The sequence below is a fragment of the Archocentrus centrarchus genome, chromosome 13 (assembly GCF_007364275.1).
Source record: "Archocentrus centrarchus isolate MPI-CPG fArcCen1 chromosome 13, fArcCen1, whole genome shotgun sequence".
Lineage (NCBI taxonomy): Eukaryota > Metazoa > Chordata > Actinopteri > Cichliformes > Cichlidae > Archocentrus > Archocentrus centrarchus.
In genome coordinates, this window is record NC_044358.1 from 27,849,138 (window position 1) to 27,867,847 (window position 18,710).

Sequence of the window (18,710 nt, forward strand, 5' to 3'; positions counted from 1 at the left end):
ATGCAGCAGTCTGTCACTGAAGGAGCTCTCCAGCTCAGCAACAGTTTCATGCATGGGATGGGAGACCTTGTCCATCAGTGATGTTATTTTGGTCAGAGTCCTTCTGTCTCCCACCACCTGCACTGAGTCGAGAGGACATCCTAGGACAGAGCTGGCTTTCCTGATGAGCTTGTCTATCCTCTTCCTCTCAGCTGTAGACAAGCTGCTGCTCCAACATACTGCTGCATAGAAGATGGCTGATGCCACCACAGAGTCATAGAAGGTCTTCAGGAGTGTCCCCTGCACTCCAAAAGACCTCAGCCTTCTCAGCAGGTAGAGTCTGCTCTGACCCTTCCTGTAGAGCGCATCAGTGTTATGAGTCCAGTCCAGTTTATTGTTTAGGTGAACACCCAGGTACTTATAAGAGTCCACTATCTCAATGTCCACTCCCTGGATGGAGTGGAAGTTCAAATCCTTCTCCCCACTATAATGCAGAGGTGGGAAGTAACGAAGTACAAATTCTTTGTTACTGTACTTAAGTAGAATTTTCAGGCATCTGTACTTTACTTGAGTATTTATTTTTCTGACAACTTTTTACTTACCGTATACTCCCTACATTTTTACACAAATATCTGTTCTTTCTACTTCTTACGTTTTCAAAACAGACTTGTTACTTTAGGTTTCAGATATTTGAGGGAAGTTTTCATTTCACACTCGGGCCTGATTATTGCAAGTCCTGTTGAATCAAGAGATCCCTTAATTAGAACCTGTATGACAAAGTGAAGTAGGCTAAAAGATCTCAAAAAGCAACACATCATACCAGCATCTAAAGAAACAACTGAGAAACAAAATCATTGAAATCTACCAGTCAGGAAAGGGTTACAAAGCCACTTCTAAGGTTTTGGGATTCCAGTGAACCATGGTGAAAGCCATTATCCACAAATGAGGAAAACTTGGAACAGTGGTAAACATTCCCAGGAGTGGCTGGCCAACCAAAATTACTCCCAAGAGCGCATCAATGACTCATCCACGAAGTCACAAAAAAAAACCCAGAACAACTTCTAAAGAACTGCCTCAGTCAAAGTCAGTGATCATGATTCAATAATAAGAAAGAGACTGGGCAAAAATGGCATCCACGGGAGAGCTCCAAGGAGAAAACCACTGCTAACACAAAGGATCGTCACATATTTGCCAAAAAACATCTTGATGATCTCCAAGACTTATGAAAAATATTCTGTGGACTGACAAGACAAAAGTTTGGAAAGTTTGAGTCCCGTTACATCTGGTTTAAAAACAACACAACTATTCATAACAAGAACATCATACCAATAGTCAAACATGGTGGTGGTAGTGTGATGGTCTGGGCCTGCTTTGCTGCTTCAGGACCTGAACAACTTGCCGTAATTGATTGATCTATGAATTCTGCTCTCTATCAGAAAATCCTGAAGGAGACTGTCTGGCCATCAGTTTACGCCCCGAAACTCAAACACACTCAGGTTATGCAGCAGGACAATGATCTGAAAGACACCAGCAAGTCCACCTCTGAATGGCTCAAAAAAAACAAAAACAAAATGAAGGTTTTGGAGTGGCCTAGTCACAGTCTGGACTTAAATATGATTGATATGCTTTGGCATGATCTTAAACAGGCCATTCTTGCTGGAAAATTCTCCTATGTGGCTGAAATAAAACAATAGAAGAGTGGGTCAAAATTCATCCACAGCAATGTGGAAGACTCACTGCCAGTTATCACAGACACTTACAGTTCTTGCTGTTGAGGGTGGCACAACCAGTTATTAGGATTAGGGGCAATTACTTTTTCACAGCAATGTATAATGAATACATGTAAGAGGAATATCACAAAATTATACATATATGATTACTATGTTACGCTTACTTGGTGACAATTGGAAAATTGGATTTATATGAAACACACGATCAATGCTAAACTTCCAACCTGTACAGCTTTTTCTTTTTTAAAGTTAGATCTATCAGAATTTCAGATCACCTCTTATTTGTTTGGATTTGGTCACCCTGCTCTTAATGACCAAGCTCCTACACATCTTTTGCACTTTGCTCTCAGACTGTGGGCCTACTTGTTGCTTCCAAAAGTGCAATGGGAGGCCTTCAGTTATTAAACCCCACATCCCAGCTCACAGTTTGGTTTCAGTAGACAGACACCCTCTCTATTTTTAAGCTTAGACTTCAAAACTTTTAATAAAGTTTGTGGTTTGAGATGAATCAGGTAACCATAGACCAGTGCTGCTGGAGGACCCTCCATGATGCAATCAGCACCTCTCCTCTCATCTCTCCAGACAGATACTTTCTGGAGGTATCTCTGCCCCCCTCTGAGCAGCCCAGTGTTTGCTGTTATGCTCCTTGTTGTGTCTCCATGCTCTTCTTTTCTTTCGACACTTTCCCCTCACCCTACTGGTCGAGGCAGATGACCGCCTTCCACCATGTTTCTTCTTGTTAAAAGAGAGGTTTTTTCTATCTGACCTCAGGTGCTTGATTAAAGGGACTCATTGGATTTTATCCGTACTGCTAAAAGGTCATTGCTGTAGAATGTAAAGTGCCCAAGTGCTCCTGTTGTTGGCACTACGTCAACAAAACAGAATTGAATTCAGAGTGAATTCACTGAACTTTGACAGTTTGACCCAGATATCATGAGCATGTCACTCACACTGGCTCCTCACTTCCAGCAGCTCACTGACATGAATACAGCCGAGGTTTGAGTAGTTTCTACTCAATTTGAGCATTCAAAGCTCTTTCTTAGTGCAAGTCTCATTCATCACTCACACACACATTCATGTACGGGATTTTCTTGTCTTCTATGCTCAAGTGCTTTTTTTTACTGAACATGCACACACTGACGCTCCGATGGAGTGCATCACGGTCAACTCAGATACTTTGACAGATAAACTTGGGAAGCCAGGGAATCAGTCTCCAATTAGTAGACAACCCAGTCTACCTTCTAAGCCACAGCCTCTCCTGTCTGTTTATTGCTGTTTAACATGTGGCATGTTCCAGGTGAGCCACATGGGCTTCAGATTCCTTTGTCCATCAAAGGAAACTGTGATATGACACAAATACAAAATCATTTAATCACTTTATTAACAAAGCAAGAAGCAGACGGGACAGCCTTCCAGTTTATTCCAGTTATGTGTACAGTAGATCACTGTAGGAAGCAAACACAGTATATGCGGTAATCAGTCAATAGCAGATAACAACCCAGAGCAACATCTCTCTGTATTTTATATTGGGTACCACACAGCATTATTGCTAGAAACCACATAACATATCAAACAAGATGCTTTACGGTGCCCTGAAAATGTTTCTATAAGATGAAAAATAAACCAGGAGTCACTACAAAGACCTGGAAGAGTAAAAATGACAGAGACAATGCTGCTGCTGCCGCTGCTGCCGATGTGTAACCGATCTGAGGATTAGAGTCACATGAGTGTTTCGAAAGATGGAAGACAGTCTCTGCGGGTGTGTGTGGATTATTACTATTTGTTTGCATGATGTGAGATGTAGTATGCTATGCTCTGAGGCAGTGAAGATTTACTTAAAAAGACATCTTTGTTAGGCATCACACCGTTTGTCTTTGTGCTAATTTCAGTGGTGGGCCTCTTTGGCTCATTAGCATTTTCCCTCAAGGCAGACAAACAAGTCATCAGTCTCTGAGTTTTAAAAACTGTAGCAAAGATGCATACAGTAGCCAGTATTATGATGTTATGTAATAAGCGTGGTTCCTCGCCGGTGAAATATATTAAACTGATGATTAGAGGTGGATGAAGAGCTTAATCTACCTGCTGCTTCATCTGGAGAGGAGATGTAGTGATGAACTCATGGAGTCTAACAGTCTAAAATTCAGTTTTCTTGTTGGAGAAACTGTTTAGGACAAGACAGCGTTGCACTTTTATCACTGACTGTCTCATAAAACTTGAGGAAGAATAGTGCACGCGGTCATGCTAATGGCTTACCAGCTAAGAGGTGAATGGAAACCTTTATCGTGTTTGCATTTTTTTTTTTTTTTTGCTAAAAAAACAATTGTGTAATTACTCCAGGTTTCATCCAGACAATCGCAGGTGGCATAAGAATATGCCTATTTACTTTATTACTGCATCACATGCAGCATAGCGTGAAATCCTTTAACCCTTAGCATAACAACCAGTCTCATAAAGATTCAGTGACAAAACTTCAAAATGAAACAACACAACAGGTCAGAAAAATATAACATAAAACACTGTGAGCTCAAAAATTACAAAGATCACAGACACTATTTTAAGTGGCCTCAAGTGTCCATAAACCAGCTGATCTGACCTACTCATGAAATATAAATATACAATATATATTGCTTTATTGATAATAGTCCTACAAACATAATGCTAAACCTCTAACCAGTTGCTGAAGAGTGAAAGAAAAATCCTCACAATGAAATTCAGTCTTACTGGAAGACTCACATCAAACCGCAGTTACCAAAGCTCAGTTAGGCCACGGCTCAAGTAAAGCCCGACCGATACAGCGGGGAATAAAACACTGAGCTGACTTATATGCAAATCCCAACCAAAGAGTTGTATAAAAGAGTTTTCTGAAACAAAATGAAACCATCCTTTAGTAAAGAAATGTCATTTTTTTTAATGAGTTCTGCTTCTACGTGTGCACATTTATTATATCACCGACTCCTCTTATATATTATAAGGCAGTAGTTACAGTGGTGTATATAGTGGTGAAGTCATAAAGGGCACTGTTAATGCAAGCAGTAACATTTCTCCTGCTTTCTTCATGCTGTTTGCTCGTTGTTTCACTAGGGGCCACCCTATACATGTGTTTTGATAATAGAGGACACACCTGGCTTACAGAGCAGCCGCTTTATCCGTGTGCATTCACACACAGCTTACTTTGGGAATTTGTTTAATGTGTAAAGTGGGAAAGGAACTCACTTCAAACCAATCAGCTGGTGCTTTAGTGTAAGACACACCAAAAACCTACTTTTTTTTTTTTCCTGAGGTGAAAAAAACAAACAAACACAAGACCCTCAAACACAAACATGGCGTATTCGCTGTCGTCCGTGTGTGTGTTTTCTGCACACAACCCACACCTGAGTAAAGCACAGGGTCCAGTAAGTCAGAACTGATTATCACCAGCAGGTGGCCTAACAAAGCAGTCCCAACAAAGGAAAGGCAGCACACCACTCCAGTACATGACTTCACAAAACCTTCATGAACACTGAAGTTTCACGTGGCCGACCTCTCCTCATCAGAGGCAGGCACTGATAAGTATACTTGTTTACTGATTTACTTATTACTTATTTTTGCATTGTATCACTACCGCTATTTAAACAATGAATGAGAAGTTGTGATGCTTTTTAATAATGTACGTGATAATTATGTGTATTTTTCTGCATGATAATATGTTATTTTTACACCAGACCTGTGATCTGAGAATAATATAGATGAATCAAAGCTGATGCATAACAACCTTTAAGGGGACCTGTTGTACTTTTCAGCTCCATACTCCTGTTGTTGGACTTGAGCTTGGCATGATTCACAGTTCAAAAGAATCCTTCTTTATCTTATACTTGGCCTCATCCGCTGACTGAAACAAGCTGTTGCAGCTCCTCTCGCTTTAAGCCAACGATCTTCTGATTGGCAGCATCTCACAAACAAAAAAGGTTTGAACAGTAGGCGGTTGAAGCTTTTTTGGCAAAAGCCAAAGCTCTGTGCCTGATATGACCATATACAGATATCGCCTCTCTTCATCATACAGAGGCAGCAGCCTGAGCTTTTGACTCACAGGGTTTACTTACAGTGCTTAACAAATTTATTGGACCACCACCCAGGTTTGCTGCCCTGAATTAACGGTATTAGTAATCACCAAAATAATTTTTTACGTTTCTGTGATGGTTATTCCACCAGTATTCATGCAAACACTGCAATCAATAACCTACCATTACATTAAAGGTGATAAAACTGTTTGTTGTCAGTTGAAACAATGGTTGGCTTCTTTGCACATGACAGCAGTTTGCTTTCAGGCTTTCTGTGATGTGGCTAACACTGTTAAACAGGTGCACTTTGACTCAGACCAAGGTGTTTTTCTAAATTAAGTCTTGTACTTTTTTTTTGCCTAAACTTAACAAGACTGCCATGTAAAGGCACCTTTTTCACAGATTATATTTGGACTTGTTTTAAACTACTTCACTTTGTATTTCGGCCTTTTGATAAGGGTGTAAATTTATCCACTAAATAATATGCTCAAGCTTTCTACTTTTCTGCAAATATCCCCAAATCTCTTACAGATAAGAATGTGACCGCTGTGCGCTTCTACAGTTTTCATATAATGCAAACTGATGAAGACTCGTAAATACCCCCCAAAATGGAGTTTAGTGCCTACTACATAAGGAGGAGCAAATGAGTGAGTGGGATAGTCATTTTGGACACAGCCTGGCTCTCTGGCAAAACTGAGTGAGATATCTAAAGCCACTAGAGCCACTGTTAATGTATTATCATCTGCTGTGAAAAAGGTCTACTTCACCAGGGATAGATCACTAAAGATTTGTAGCTACAAACACTCGGTACCTTGCACAGTGATTTAAAGCCCATTTTCCCTTCAAATAGTGCATACTTCTGTTTTTAGATTCTTGTATTGGGGATTAAGATGAAGATGAAATCAGTTAGAAAACAGACTTTGCCAAATGGTCATGATACAAAAAAAAAAGGCAAAAATAAATATTATTTGTTCCTCTGTGAGGAAGTGAGGACTTTCCTTGGGCTCAATCATTTTGTCGTGTGCCTGCCACCTCAGATATATTCAGCTGAGACTCAGGCAAACACTCAGCCACCTGGAGTGACTTGTGATGGGCCTTTAAAGGTCACGGCTGGCTGGGTAACACAACTGCCACAACAGCTTCTAGTCCACTCTAAATAACACCTACAACAGTCAAACTCAAATAAAAAAGGGGCTACCATGGAATAAGGCCCCACAGTACACAGAGAGCGTCTGACAGCAGTGTAAACAATTCGTTCTAATTTAAAAGACTGACCTAAAGTGACAGTTACTGACTTTTGCAAGTTATTTAAGGTTATGTCAGAGTCCACATTAAAAAAGAGCATATGGTGAGTGTGATATAATAAAATGGCTAAAATCAGTCTCAGTATCAATTCAGTCAAGGTGCAGAACAACAGTTACCAGCATTAACAGTCTGACAGAAGATAATCATACACTGGTCGAAATGCACATCACAGTAGTTGCTAATCTGCTTTTGTCTCTGCAGCAGGAGGCGCTGCTGCTGCTGCTGCTGCTGCTGCTGCTGCTGCTGAAGACACGAGTCTGGCAGCTTCATCTTGGGGCTCCACTGGCCCCTCCCCACCATTTGCCTCCACCTCCTCCTCTTCTTCCTTCTCCAGGCCTAGTGGAGGTTGTCTTTGTGCCACAGTGTGCCTGGAGCGTGCCCTGTGCCTTCGAGGGTGGAGGAAGAGAGCGGGGTCTGGCATGGCTGTGGGCTCTGCAGGGCCCATCACTTTCTCTATCGGCACACACTCTCGGGCACGCTCAACTCTCGAGGAAGCCCTAGCACTCTTTCGTTTTGGTTTAACCACAGGAGAAGAAGGGGAAGCTCCTGAAAGCATTTGTGGAGAAACGGAGTTCTGCTCGGCACCGCACTGGAACCCCTGATTGCTGGCTCTGGAAAGGAGTCCCTGCCTCTGCTGCATCCGCTGTTGGTGCAGTTTCTGCCTTGCAGCATGCAGCTGGAAGGAGAGGTATGCAGCAGCCTCGGTTTGCTTCTGCAGCTCTGTGTTAAGGATGGTTGAACAGTGGCTGCGACGTTTAAGCTCCTCCAGAAAATGGCGCTCCTTTTGCTTGAGATTGGCTCTGAGAGCTCCCACCAAAGCCCCTTTCTGAGTAAGCTCCTTACGAAGCTCTCCCAAGGCGCACTCCTTTTCTGCCAGACAATTTTCCACCTCCAGACAGTGAGCCTCCAAAAGCTCCTCTTCCTCCTGTAATTCTGATGCAGACCAGAAATGCAAATTATAAACATGGAGAGCTTTAAAATAGAGTATGTAGAAACTGTGTTTTACAATACATCATCCATCCATTCATCCATTTTCTGCTACTTATTCAGTTGCAGGTTACAGCAGTCTAAGCAGAGACACCCCGACTTTCCATTTCCCAGCCACCTCCTCTATTGCTTCTGGGGTGAGGCGCTCCCAACGCAGACAAGAGATAAAATCTCTCCAGCATGTCCTGGGTGTAGCCCAGGGCCTCCTCCCTGTTTGGCATGCCCCAAATGCTTCACAGAGGTATACTAGTCAGATGCCCAAACCATCTCAGCTAGCTCCTTTCAATGTGGAGCAATTTTAAAGCTGGAAAATGTGATCTTTACTCTAACCACACCTGACAGGCTGCCCTAGTGCTGGGTAATATAAAAGTCTTTGTAAACTAGCAGAATCATATTTTGCAATTTAATGTAGCATAAATGTGTCTACTAAATCAATGTAAGTTTCTGCAAAGATAATTTCTGACATACTTTTATACCTTTTATATATATATATATATATATATATATATATATATATATATATATATATATATATATATATATATATATATATATATATATATATATATATATATATATATATATATATATATATATATATATATATAGATAGATAGATAGATAGATAGATAGATAGATAGATAGATAGATAAAGTGCCACTTTGTTGTGGTAAACTAATCAACTAAGTCATTTTTTGTGAAGCTGTTCTGTCCATATTAGGGGGAAAATGTGTGTTACCATGTTAACATAATATTTGATGTTGTTGATACAAACCTGTCGACAGCAGGCTGACTGATGCTCACGTGCAGCATTTGTGGAGCAGACAAAAACAGAAGCTACAGATTGCTTAACCTGCCTTACTTCTTAACACCAAAGCATTTATATTCTGTACAGTACGTAAAGCTTGTTCTCACAGTACGTTCCCACATTAAAATAAATTGTACAGAGGCTGACGTTCATTCCCGATACAAAGTCAATCTACTACTGGACGCCTTCTCTCTGCCAAGGTCAGATTCAACACAGCATACTGCTTTATTATTTTTTTCTCCTTTTTGCTACTGTAGACAAGGCTTCTTCTCTTTTATTCCACTAAAATTCCCCACAGGGATGAGAGGGATATACGGATGAAAACCCCTGAGTCAGTGCAGTTACCTCAGGGCTAACTGAGCTGGAGAAGCTGCTAGAGGAGCAGCAGATTACAACCACAGAGGCCGGCACTGACCCTCCTGCCCAGGGGGAAACCAGTCTGGAGAATCCTAATAAGTTGCTTCATATACGGATGCATTTTTGAATTTGAGGTTCAAACTGTAATATCTCACAACTTATAGTCATCTCATTTCACAGTCTATGACTGTCCTTATATTGTTTTTCATTTGTGTTCCTCATTTTGTTCTTTATTTTCTACATTTGTCTGCCAGGATTGATCCTCTGAAGGCCGATCAGCTTTTCTGTTGCTCATCACCACACCCCAATTAAACTCTTACGCTAACTATAGATTGCCTAATGTAAACTTTACGTCCTTCCATACCCCTCCATGTCTGCAGCTGACTGCACTCTCCCGACTTTCCTTTTGCCTTAATTGCCCTCCTCTCTCCCTCTGGTTACTTCTCTCCTTTCTCTCCCTCTCTCTTTTCCTACATTTCTCTCTCGCACTCAGCAAAGTCTGTAAGTGGACACCCCCGTTGGGACCTTGAGGAAAAAAAAGAAGAGCTGAAGAAGAAAAAGAGGATGGATCAATTTGCCAGGGTGGGGTGGAGAACACAGGGCTGTGCTGCACGATAGATCGGTAGGGTGGGGGGCAGGGGGGGTAACCTGCACTGGATAAAGGAGATGGGGTCTAATGGCTGAGTAATGCAGCCCCCCCTTTACTCTTTGCAAGCACACACACATTTCTCCAGCATTTTGACTTCTCTTTCTGGAGTCTGTCTCTAATTTGCTGTGACAAAATGGTACCTATCTCTGCACTGAGCTTTACCCGCTATGACTGTTTCTTCATCTTTTGTGTGAAGCTGCAGATTCTTTTCATACATGTGGACAAACGCACGTGCACTTTTCAGCCAAGATATGGCCTATATATTGGTTTACCAGAGACTCCTCCCTCCCTGCAGAAGAGAGAGATAGGGGTGGCTGACAAGGCTCTGTCCCCTGGGGGATGGGAGGGTGGAAGGACAGACTGATGCAGGCAGAGACAGATAGGGGTCATCTGGGGGCTGAGGTTGAGCATGGTGAGGGAAAACTGGCTTGGGGAGATGTAAACATGTACATGTCTTTGTGTCTTCAAGACCAAAGAAAGATGACAAAAATCCAAGAGGCGCAAACACAGACAGGCCCAGCAGAGAGAGATTTGTGACAGAGGAGGGCGAGGAAGAGCTTATGCAGTGAGTGGATGTGAACTCAAACATACCTATTTGACTCCTGCCTGGAGGCTTCATCTTCAATTCACTTGTCAACTCTGAAAAATGCAAGAGACAGACAAAGATGGCGGGAAGAGAGAGAAATCATATAATCAGAGATTAAATGCAGACGATCAGTGGGGCTGGAGAGTCTTATTAAAGCTGTATGCTGACAGTTTCTGTTTGCTGCTGGTTAACATAACAGATGCTCGATGCAGTACATTCACAGCGAGCTCATGCATAATTTATGAAACAAAATCTGAAACTTTACATCAAAGACTAAGTGCCAGAGACTGCCACAGTCTGGAAAGGAAAAAACAACAACTTTCTGTACTGTAGCTGTACAGACACAGTTGCCACATTTGCCATATTTTTTTAATTATTATTATTGTTTAGGTCATTTTGCAGTCTTTATTGTACACGAAATCAAACACAGGCCCCTTCAACCTTTTGGCATATGGGTTGCCTGCTCAATCAAGTTGGCATCCCCATATTAGCAGTTCTCAGTGAAATCAGTAGAAAAAAAAAAGCTGCTTCCCTATTCACAAAGTGTTACCACAGCAGGTAACAAAACATTTCAATATATACATTCTTTCCATAGCTTTTTTTTTACCAATGCTGTCTCACATCATGCTTGATTTGGCTGAGTTTTTACACCAGTTGCAACCCCAAAAGAATTTGTGTCTCCTCCTAGCATCAAACCAGAAATCTTTCACTTGTTAGGCAAATGTGTAAAGCACTACATGATGGAGCCACTGACTGATCAGACTTGTTTATCTAGCACATCCCACAGATGCTTGATTGGATGGAGATCTGGGGAATTTTGAGGCCAAGTCAACACCTGTAACTCATTGTTGTGCTTCACCATTTCTGAACCATTTTTGCTTTGTGGCAGGGAGCATTATCCTGCCATTCAGCAGGATAAGGCCACAGCCATCAGGGAATACTGTTTCCATGAAAGGGTGTACATGGTCTGCAACAATGCTTAGGTAGGTGGTATGTGTCAAAGTACCATCCACGTGGATGGCAGGATGCAAGGTTTCCCAGCAGAACATTGTCCAAAGCATCACACTGCCCCCATTGGCTTGCCTTCTGGTGCATCCTGGTGCCAGGTGTTCCCAAGGTAAGTAGCACACACATACCTGGCCATCCACTTGATGTATAAGAAAACATGATTCATCAGACCAGGCCACCTTCTTCCATTGCTCTGTGGTCCAGCTCTGCAGACTGGGAAGACCCCACAAGAGCTGCAGTTTTGGAGATGCTCTGATCCAGTTGCCTAGCCATCACAATTTGCCCTTGTCAAACCCTCTCACATCCTTTTTTTCTGCTTCTAACTCATCAACTTTGAGGACAAAATGTTCACTTGCTGGGGCGCCCAAGTGGCTCAGTGGATGAGCAGGCAACCATGTATGCCACGAACATTGGCAGCGGTGCAGACAGCACAGGTTCGCATCCCGACCTGTTGCCATTTACCACATGCCTTCCCCCTGTCTCTCTCCACTGTATACTATCAAATAAAAAGTTGTAAAAGGCCAAAAAAAGAAAGCAGAAAAAAAAATGTTTGCTTGCTCTGTAGCATATGCCACCCACTAACAGGTACCATGATGAAAAGATAATCATTGTCATCCATTTCACCTATCATATCATAGAAAGGTGTAATATATTCTTTGATTAGTTCTTTAGTTTTTATTATAGCACTCAAGTGAAGATGTGTATCTTACTGTGGTATTTGTGTCTCTCATTTAGTGTGTGTGATTCTGACTTTTATGTCTCGCATTAGTGGCTCGCCTTTGAGTCCATTTCACTTGTGCCATAAAAAAACAAGGGGATTAGAGGCAGTAGACACTCAGCAGCTTTTCTGGACAATAAAACTCATCCAATCAAAGCCATTACTGCATTGCTTTTTTTTTTTTTTTTTTTTTTTTTTGTAAATCAGTGTAGGCAGAAGCAATAGTGGTGAATGGTGTTAGTGTAAGATCCTCACAATATATCTCACATATTTTTAGATTGATACAATACATAATTTCTGATAAGACAATGTGACAGACTGAAATATTCAGTCATTCAGTGTTTTTTGGACTATATTTCTGCCTATCTGTGGGTGTTTGTGTGTGTGGGGGTGGGGGTGGCAGACTGCTGGTTGTGTCTGTCCTGTCAGTCATCTCTCGACAGTCATTCAAAGCAGCCTGACAGCAGCAGGAAAATCTCCACATTCAGCTTATTCTGCACACACTGCAACACAGTGGCTGGTGTTTGTGTGAACTAGCTTCATTTAATTCCCCCATGACCAGAAAAACTCTTATTCTCTTGAGCTCTCCATGCGTATTTAAGTCCGATGTGGTCTCAGAAATTATCAGCAGTGAACCTGAGGTGATTTTCTTAAGGAAATATTTGTAGTGTATAAAGATCAGTCTGGAACGATACATATGTATTGGTTATTCCTAGCCTTTCTTCTCCTCTTGCTCTCTCTGTCACACCCTTTCTCCTTCCCTCTGCAGTCAGGATACTGTAGCACGCCCACCCATGCAGCTGGCATGAAGAGAAAAAGACAGATGGGGGGTGGAGAGGGGAGGAAGGAAAGGAAGGAAAGGAAGGAAAGAAGGTAGGACAGAAAAAGTAAAGGGGGCAAAGAGGAAGGGAGCTCCAAAAAGGCAGGCTCAGTGATTGCAGCCAAATGTGAGAGGTTTCAATAGGTCTTATTTCCTAGTTATCATCCTCATTCATAGCTTCTATGAGCCTTTATGAAATTCATTTACCAGCAGAAATCTGAGAAATTAGCATGATTCTAGGAACTATTCCTGAAACAATGAAAATGAGGCACTCAGCACATTGCAACACCCAGTGTGTGTAACACCTTGTAGGTCAGTCTTATCTCCTGCAGCCTGACTGAGCATTCGGGGCTTTTGTTCAGTCAATTCAACCTTGAACGCTGCAAAGATATCTGTAAGGACAAACGCACGCCCTGACTAATTTCCGGTATGCACAATGAACACATTACATCAGAGAAAAAGACCTCAGCTACAAACACTGATGTAGTTTGTAGTTCAGGAAGACAGAAGCGCCTTTATGCTGATGAGGAAGCTCTGAGAGTTGAGAACAATGAAAAAAAAAAAAGAGGTCAGCAGTAGAAAGGCAGAACTAATATGCACAGTAACATCATCAGCTCAACCTTGCAGTACCCTTCCACACTATATATTAGCGAGCTGGCAGCATACACCTGACTTCTGCAAACTGCATTAGCCTATCTGTTTTTCACTGCCTCAAGTTATACGTAAAAGATGTTCAGAAAAGACAACTAACTACAAGATTTCCCACATGCAGAAAAGCATACACTCAGCTGCACAGGCCTCATCTTTGCTTTTCTTTATGTCTGTTTCAGTGAGTTTGGGTATGATGGGTATGATGGTTTTAGCTTTGCCTTAAAGAGATGACAGCTTCATAAGAAGATTTAGGGATGCTCAGCAGCAACAGGAGATCTTGTGTGTTTTTAGTGAGTGCAATCCCACAGAAACAGCTGAAGAATGTGAACATTAAAGGCAAAACCAAATTGGAGAGCAGGCCAATGCCACCAGCTGCTCTGGGAAGATGATTTATTTGTGCACAAGCAATTCTGGGACAGAAATGTACCGGGCTGTCTTTCTGCAGGTTTGGCTTTGTTTTCTTGCAGCTGACAGAAATATAACTGTAGCTCCATGTGGACCCCCCTTAAAAAAAAAAATACTATAAATAATCTGTAGAAGCCCCACATTATAGTGGGAGAGCCCATAGAAATGAGAGGAGAGGAGAAGGAAAAGAGGCGGCAGTACTCTCTCTGTTGGTGGTGTCATTGCCACACACAGCTGTACCGACCAGATGTCACATGTGTGCAGGAGAAATAATGGACACAGCCCTTCCTCCATGCTCTCCCCCTACAATCCCCTTCATATGGATTACTAAAACTATAGCATCTATGGATTAATCACAATCCATGTGTGTTTCTATATTTGGTAATTAACTAATGTTTGTGTATGTCTGTGGACAAAAATCTGCTCACATAGCAGGATTCACATCCCATCCAGTGATGATCTATTTTAGGCTAGAATTACTAACAGGCTTAATGGTTAGACAGGAATAAAAAAAAAAAAAATCCTCAAGCGAAAGCTAATACCAGAGTCTGTGTGTGTGTGTGTGTGTGTGTGTGTGTGTGTGTGTGTGTGTGTGTGTGTGTGTGTGTGTGTGTGTGTGTGTGAGAGAGAGAGAGAGAGAGAGAGAGAGAGAGAGAGAGAGAGAGTGTGTTTTCATGTGCATCTGCATGCTTGATTGAATGGTAGAAGGCACCATCCATTAGGCACCAAACAGGAAATGATGCAATCTACAGGAATTGTAGCATGACATCATCATGTAACCATTGTCTGGCACTGACTGGTGCTGCAGACACACATTAGAAGAACAATGAGGACTACACACACACACACACACACACACACACACTGGTATTAACTTTACTGGATGTAGTGCCTTCAAAATTCAATATTAAAATAAAATTAAGTGAAATCATTAAAATCAGCTTTAGTTTACTTGAGGCTCCACCTGGACAGAATCAGAATATCTGAGTGCTTGGCTTGATGGTTTATTATAAGGTTAAAAACCCATTTAAAGAAGGCTGTTATCTGAAATCTCCGTAAATCCTTTCTCAGTGTAAAGGGTCAATGAGATTCTTGCTGATTAATAAAGAGCTGCAGCAGCTAAAAAGAAAACGCCAACAATGCCTAAAGAGGATTAGCCAAAGGGATCCTTCACTTAAATGTGAAGTCATAAGAGCTCAAATGATTACTGATTGAAAATATTAAGTATCCTTTTTTTTTCTCTCTCTCTCTCTTTTTAACCTGGTTCTGAATAATAAACACACTTTGGAGACTGACAATATGAAATCTTGAACATTATCTGCTATAAATTAACAAAAGTCCCTTAAAATAAACATATAGCCTAAACTCAAGAGGAAAACTGGTTTAAAGAAGCTGGAAAGTACCCCCTTTGATTAGTTAAGGGTTATAAGGTTAACTATATTTTTAGTGTCTGTGGAAATTTGGGGTCACGTGAAGTTTTTTTTAGCACTTTTCACATACAGCAGCAGCAGAAACAGCAGCAGAACCCCTCACCTGTGCATCGCTTTTGCAGGGAGAGGATCTCCAGGTGAAGACCGTGGAGCATAGTGAGGTGCTCCTTCCTGAGGAACACCATGCTCCTCTCCACACTCTCTATCTGCTGAGACAAGCTCGTCTCATCACCCATGGCTGTCTAAATAGACAAGAGAAGAAAGGGGGAGAGAATCTGCGTTTACTCCACCAGCACGCACTTTCAAGGCACCAACTTATAAATTCAGATTACACCTTAAAGGTCCAGCAGCTACACGTAAGTTTGTCTTAGCAGTGGCACTGAGTGAGAAGTGCATGTTCTGAATTGAGGTCATGCTGGAGCTATAAATAAGGTATTGATAACCTGGAGAAAAAAAAAATATATATCAACAGAAACGGGAGAAACCATCCCCTCAAAATGCAGCCTGATCGATAATCTCGATGGGCTTTTCGTTAGAAAATAAGTCGATGCTAGTGTCCTTGCTTACCTTTAAACTGATGTTAAGTACCACAATTTAAGAAATGTGATTTGCTAGTGTTATAAGAACGTCCTCTGATCCGGGCATACTGGCCTCCAGCGTCGGTCCAAATCCTGCAGGCTGCGGCATTCACCCAAAGACATTTTATCTGGAGCGTTAAAGTGCTTTTCAGCAGCATGTGACGCCGTTTGATTAGTGGAAGAGGAGGAGGAAGATGAGTCTGGATGGGTGCGTAAAAATGCAAAACGATGCATGGCACCGCGATCCGCCGACAACAAAAACAATCCTTGCTGCAACATCTGCAGCGTCGATCGTCAGTAGGAAGAAGGTGAAGCTGGTATAAAAACCGACGAGGAAAGTGCGCAGTCCATTTTTTTTTTCTAACGTGCGCACCTTTCCTCCGCTCCCACCGACTGAGGGATCAAGCTGCTGGATGAGCAGTGAGACGAAGATGATGATGAAAACAAGCCATCGTGATCAGAACGTCGTACGACAGAGTCAGTCCGGCAGCTGATTGGAGGAAGCGGCATATCGCTGCTGTGGATGATCAATACGCAGCTCGTGGGAGTAAAGACGCAAAACTTTAAGGCCTCGTGTAGACGAGGAAAAATGAAGAATAATTAGAAAACGAACCTGCCAATGTGTTTAGTTTGTGCACTTTGATATGATGAGTGTGATTCCAGGACCATGGACAGAGATACAAGAAGGCAGCTGCAGTGGTTCTCGACATGAGGGCATCAGGACCTTTTGAGAGTTATTTGATGTACAAGGAATGTGACTTAAGGTGCGTAACACATCCTACAAGGGTGTTATCTTGTCAATAATAGAAAAAATTGCTCAAAATATTTTTTTTTTTAAAAGAGCCATCCAAAGATCATTGGAGCAACCTCATGACACCACAAGAACCCCCTTTTTTTTAAAGTAATGGTACAAGAACACTTTAATTGGTAAGAGTAATTGATACACAAAAGCTATTACCTCAGTCATTTTCTTCTGAATTGGCTTAATTCATGGCAATATCTCTTCCAAAGAGCACACAGCAGCTAGGCAGAAAGCTCTACAGCAGGTTGTGTCAAGAGCACAGAAGATCTGGGGAACATTTACAACACACCGTGCCTCAGGAAAGCTACAAATCTCTGTGTGGACCTTGCCCACCCATGCCACAGCCCATTTGAATTCCTCTCATCTGGCAAGCACTGCAGAGCCTTCCATGTTGGGACCTCAAGGCTCAGAGATGGTTTCATCCCAAGAGCTATATCAGCACTCCATCAGTACATCCAGATCACCCCCATAGATCTGTGTGGAATCACAATTACGGTATATTATTGCCTCTTCAAAGCTTATTCTTTTATGATGAGTAAAACCTCAAGATGACTTACATTTTTACTTTACTTGGGGTGGGAAGCAGCCAACACTGTGACAGGTTTGAGAACCAATGAGCAATGTGTAACTCACAGAAGCTGGGTTAATTTCCTTGGGGAGGAAATGCATGATGGACAGAATCTGTGGGCTGCAGCTGCCAATCACTGGTAAATTTCTTGTTTGTAGCTTTGGTGGCCAGAAGTGCTGTTTGTGTCAGCTTTTTTGGTGGAAATGTGAAAAAGGCATTCTAGATGCTGGCACCATCTCAGTGGGAAAGTTTTGCTCCACAGAAAGTAGTTTTACGTGTAAAGATGAAAAACAGGACACAAGTTTTATTAATACTTTATCCACTTCAAATATTGACTGTAGCAATGAATTCTCACATTATGGTGCTTTGACTTGACAGGGCGGTGCGGTGGGACACACTGTTGTCTCACAGCAATAAGTGTCTTGGGTTTAAATCCACCAGCCAATTGGGGCCTTTCTGTGTGGAGTTTGCATGTTCTCCCTGCATGGGTTTTCTCCAGTTTCCTCCCACACTCCAAAGTAGTAGTAGACATTGTTCAAATAGTACTGATTTTTCATAAATAAAGAATACTTTAGCAGCTGTGCATGTTTGATTTGGCAAAGTTTTACAGCAGATGCCCTTCCTGATGCAACCCTAAAGGGATGTTTCTCCTCCCGGGGATCTTTCGCTTGTTAGCGGCATGTTAATAGATGCTCCACTAAAAGTGAACAATACTTTTACTGAATTTCTGGTTATCATATTAACTGGCACAAACCTATGCCAGTATCACAAAGCTGTACATACAATCAACTAGCTGCGTTTAATTTTAAATGGTTACCAAAGGGTATGAAATATTTAGGGATAGAATTAGACCCAGATATAAGAGAAATTATGACAGTTAATATGCTGAAAGTATAGACAAAATACAAGTTAATATGGATAATTGGAGTAACTTATATATAACATTATGGGGTAAAATAAACATGATTAAAATGGTTGTGGCACCACAAATTAACTACGTTACTGGGATGACTCCTATGACCATTCCTAAGCAACTATTAGAAAGGTATGACAAAATGATAAAACAATTTCTTTGGAATAGGAAGAAGCCTAGAATCCGTACAGAAAAATAATGTGAGTCAAAGAAGAGAGGGGGTCTATCTTTGCCAAACATAAAACACTACAGCATCTCTTTTGAGATGGCTAGGGTCACAAGACACTGGGAGAGGATTGGTGCTGAACTGGACTGGGTACAAATTGAACAAGAAATCACCTTCCCTTTCAAGCCAATTGAAGCTCTTACGCCAATAGCT

The 18,710-nt window shown here is 41.7% G+C and overlaps 1 protein-coding gene across 1 annotated transcript; it reads right to left on the reverse strand.

The window, feature by feature from the left end:
* Positions 1-4,971: 4,971 nt before the first annotated feature.
* ccdc92ba (coiled-coil domain containing 92Ba) lies at positions 4,972-16,414 on the reverse strand. The gene is made up of 4 exons (XM_030743596.1): positions 16,038-16,414; positions 15,574-15,712; positions 10,444-10,491; positions 4,972-7,984 (listed from the first exon to the last, which is right to left on the reverse strand). Exons 2-4 carry the CDS (start codon positions 15,704-15,706, stop codon positions 7,230-7,232), a joined length of 936 nt encoding a protein of 311 aa, XP_030599456.1. The 5' UTR covers positions 15,707-15,712; positions 16,038-16,414; the 3' UTR covers positions 4,972-7,229.
* Positions 16,415-18,710: the final 2,296 nt, after the last annotated feature.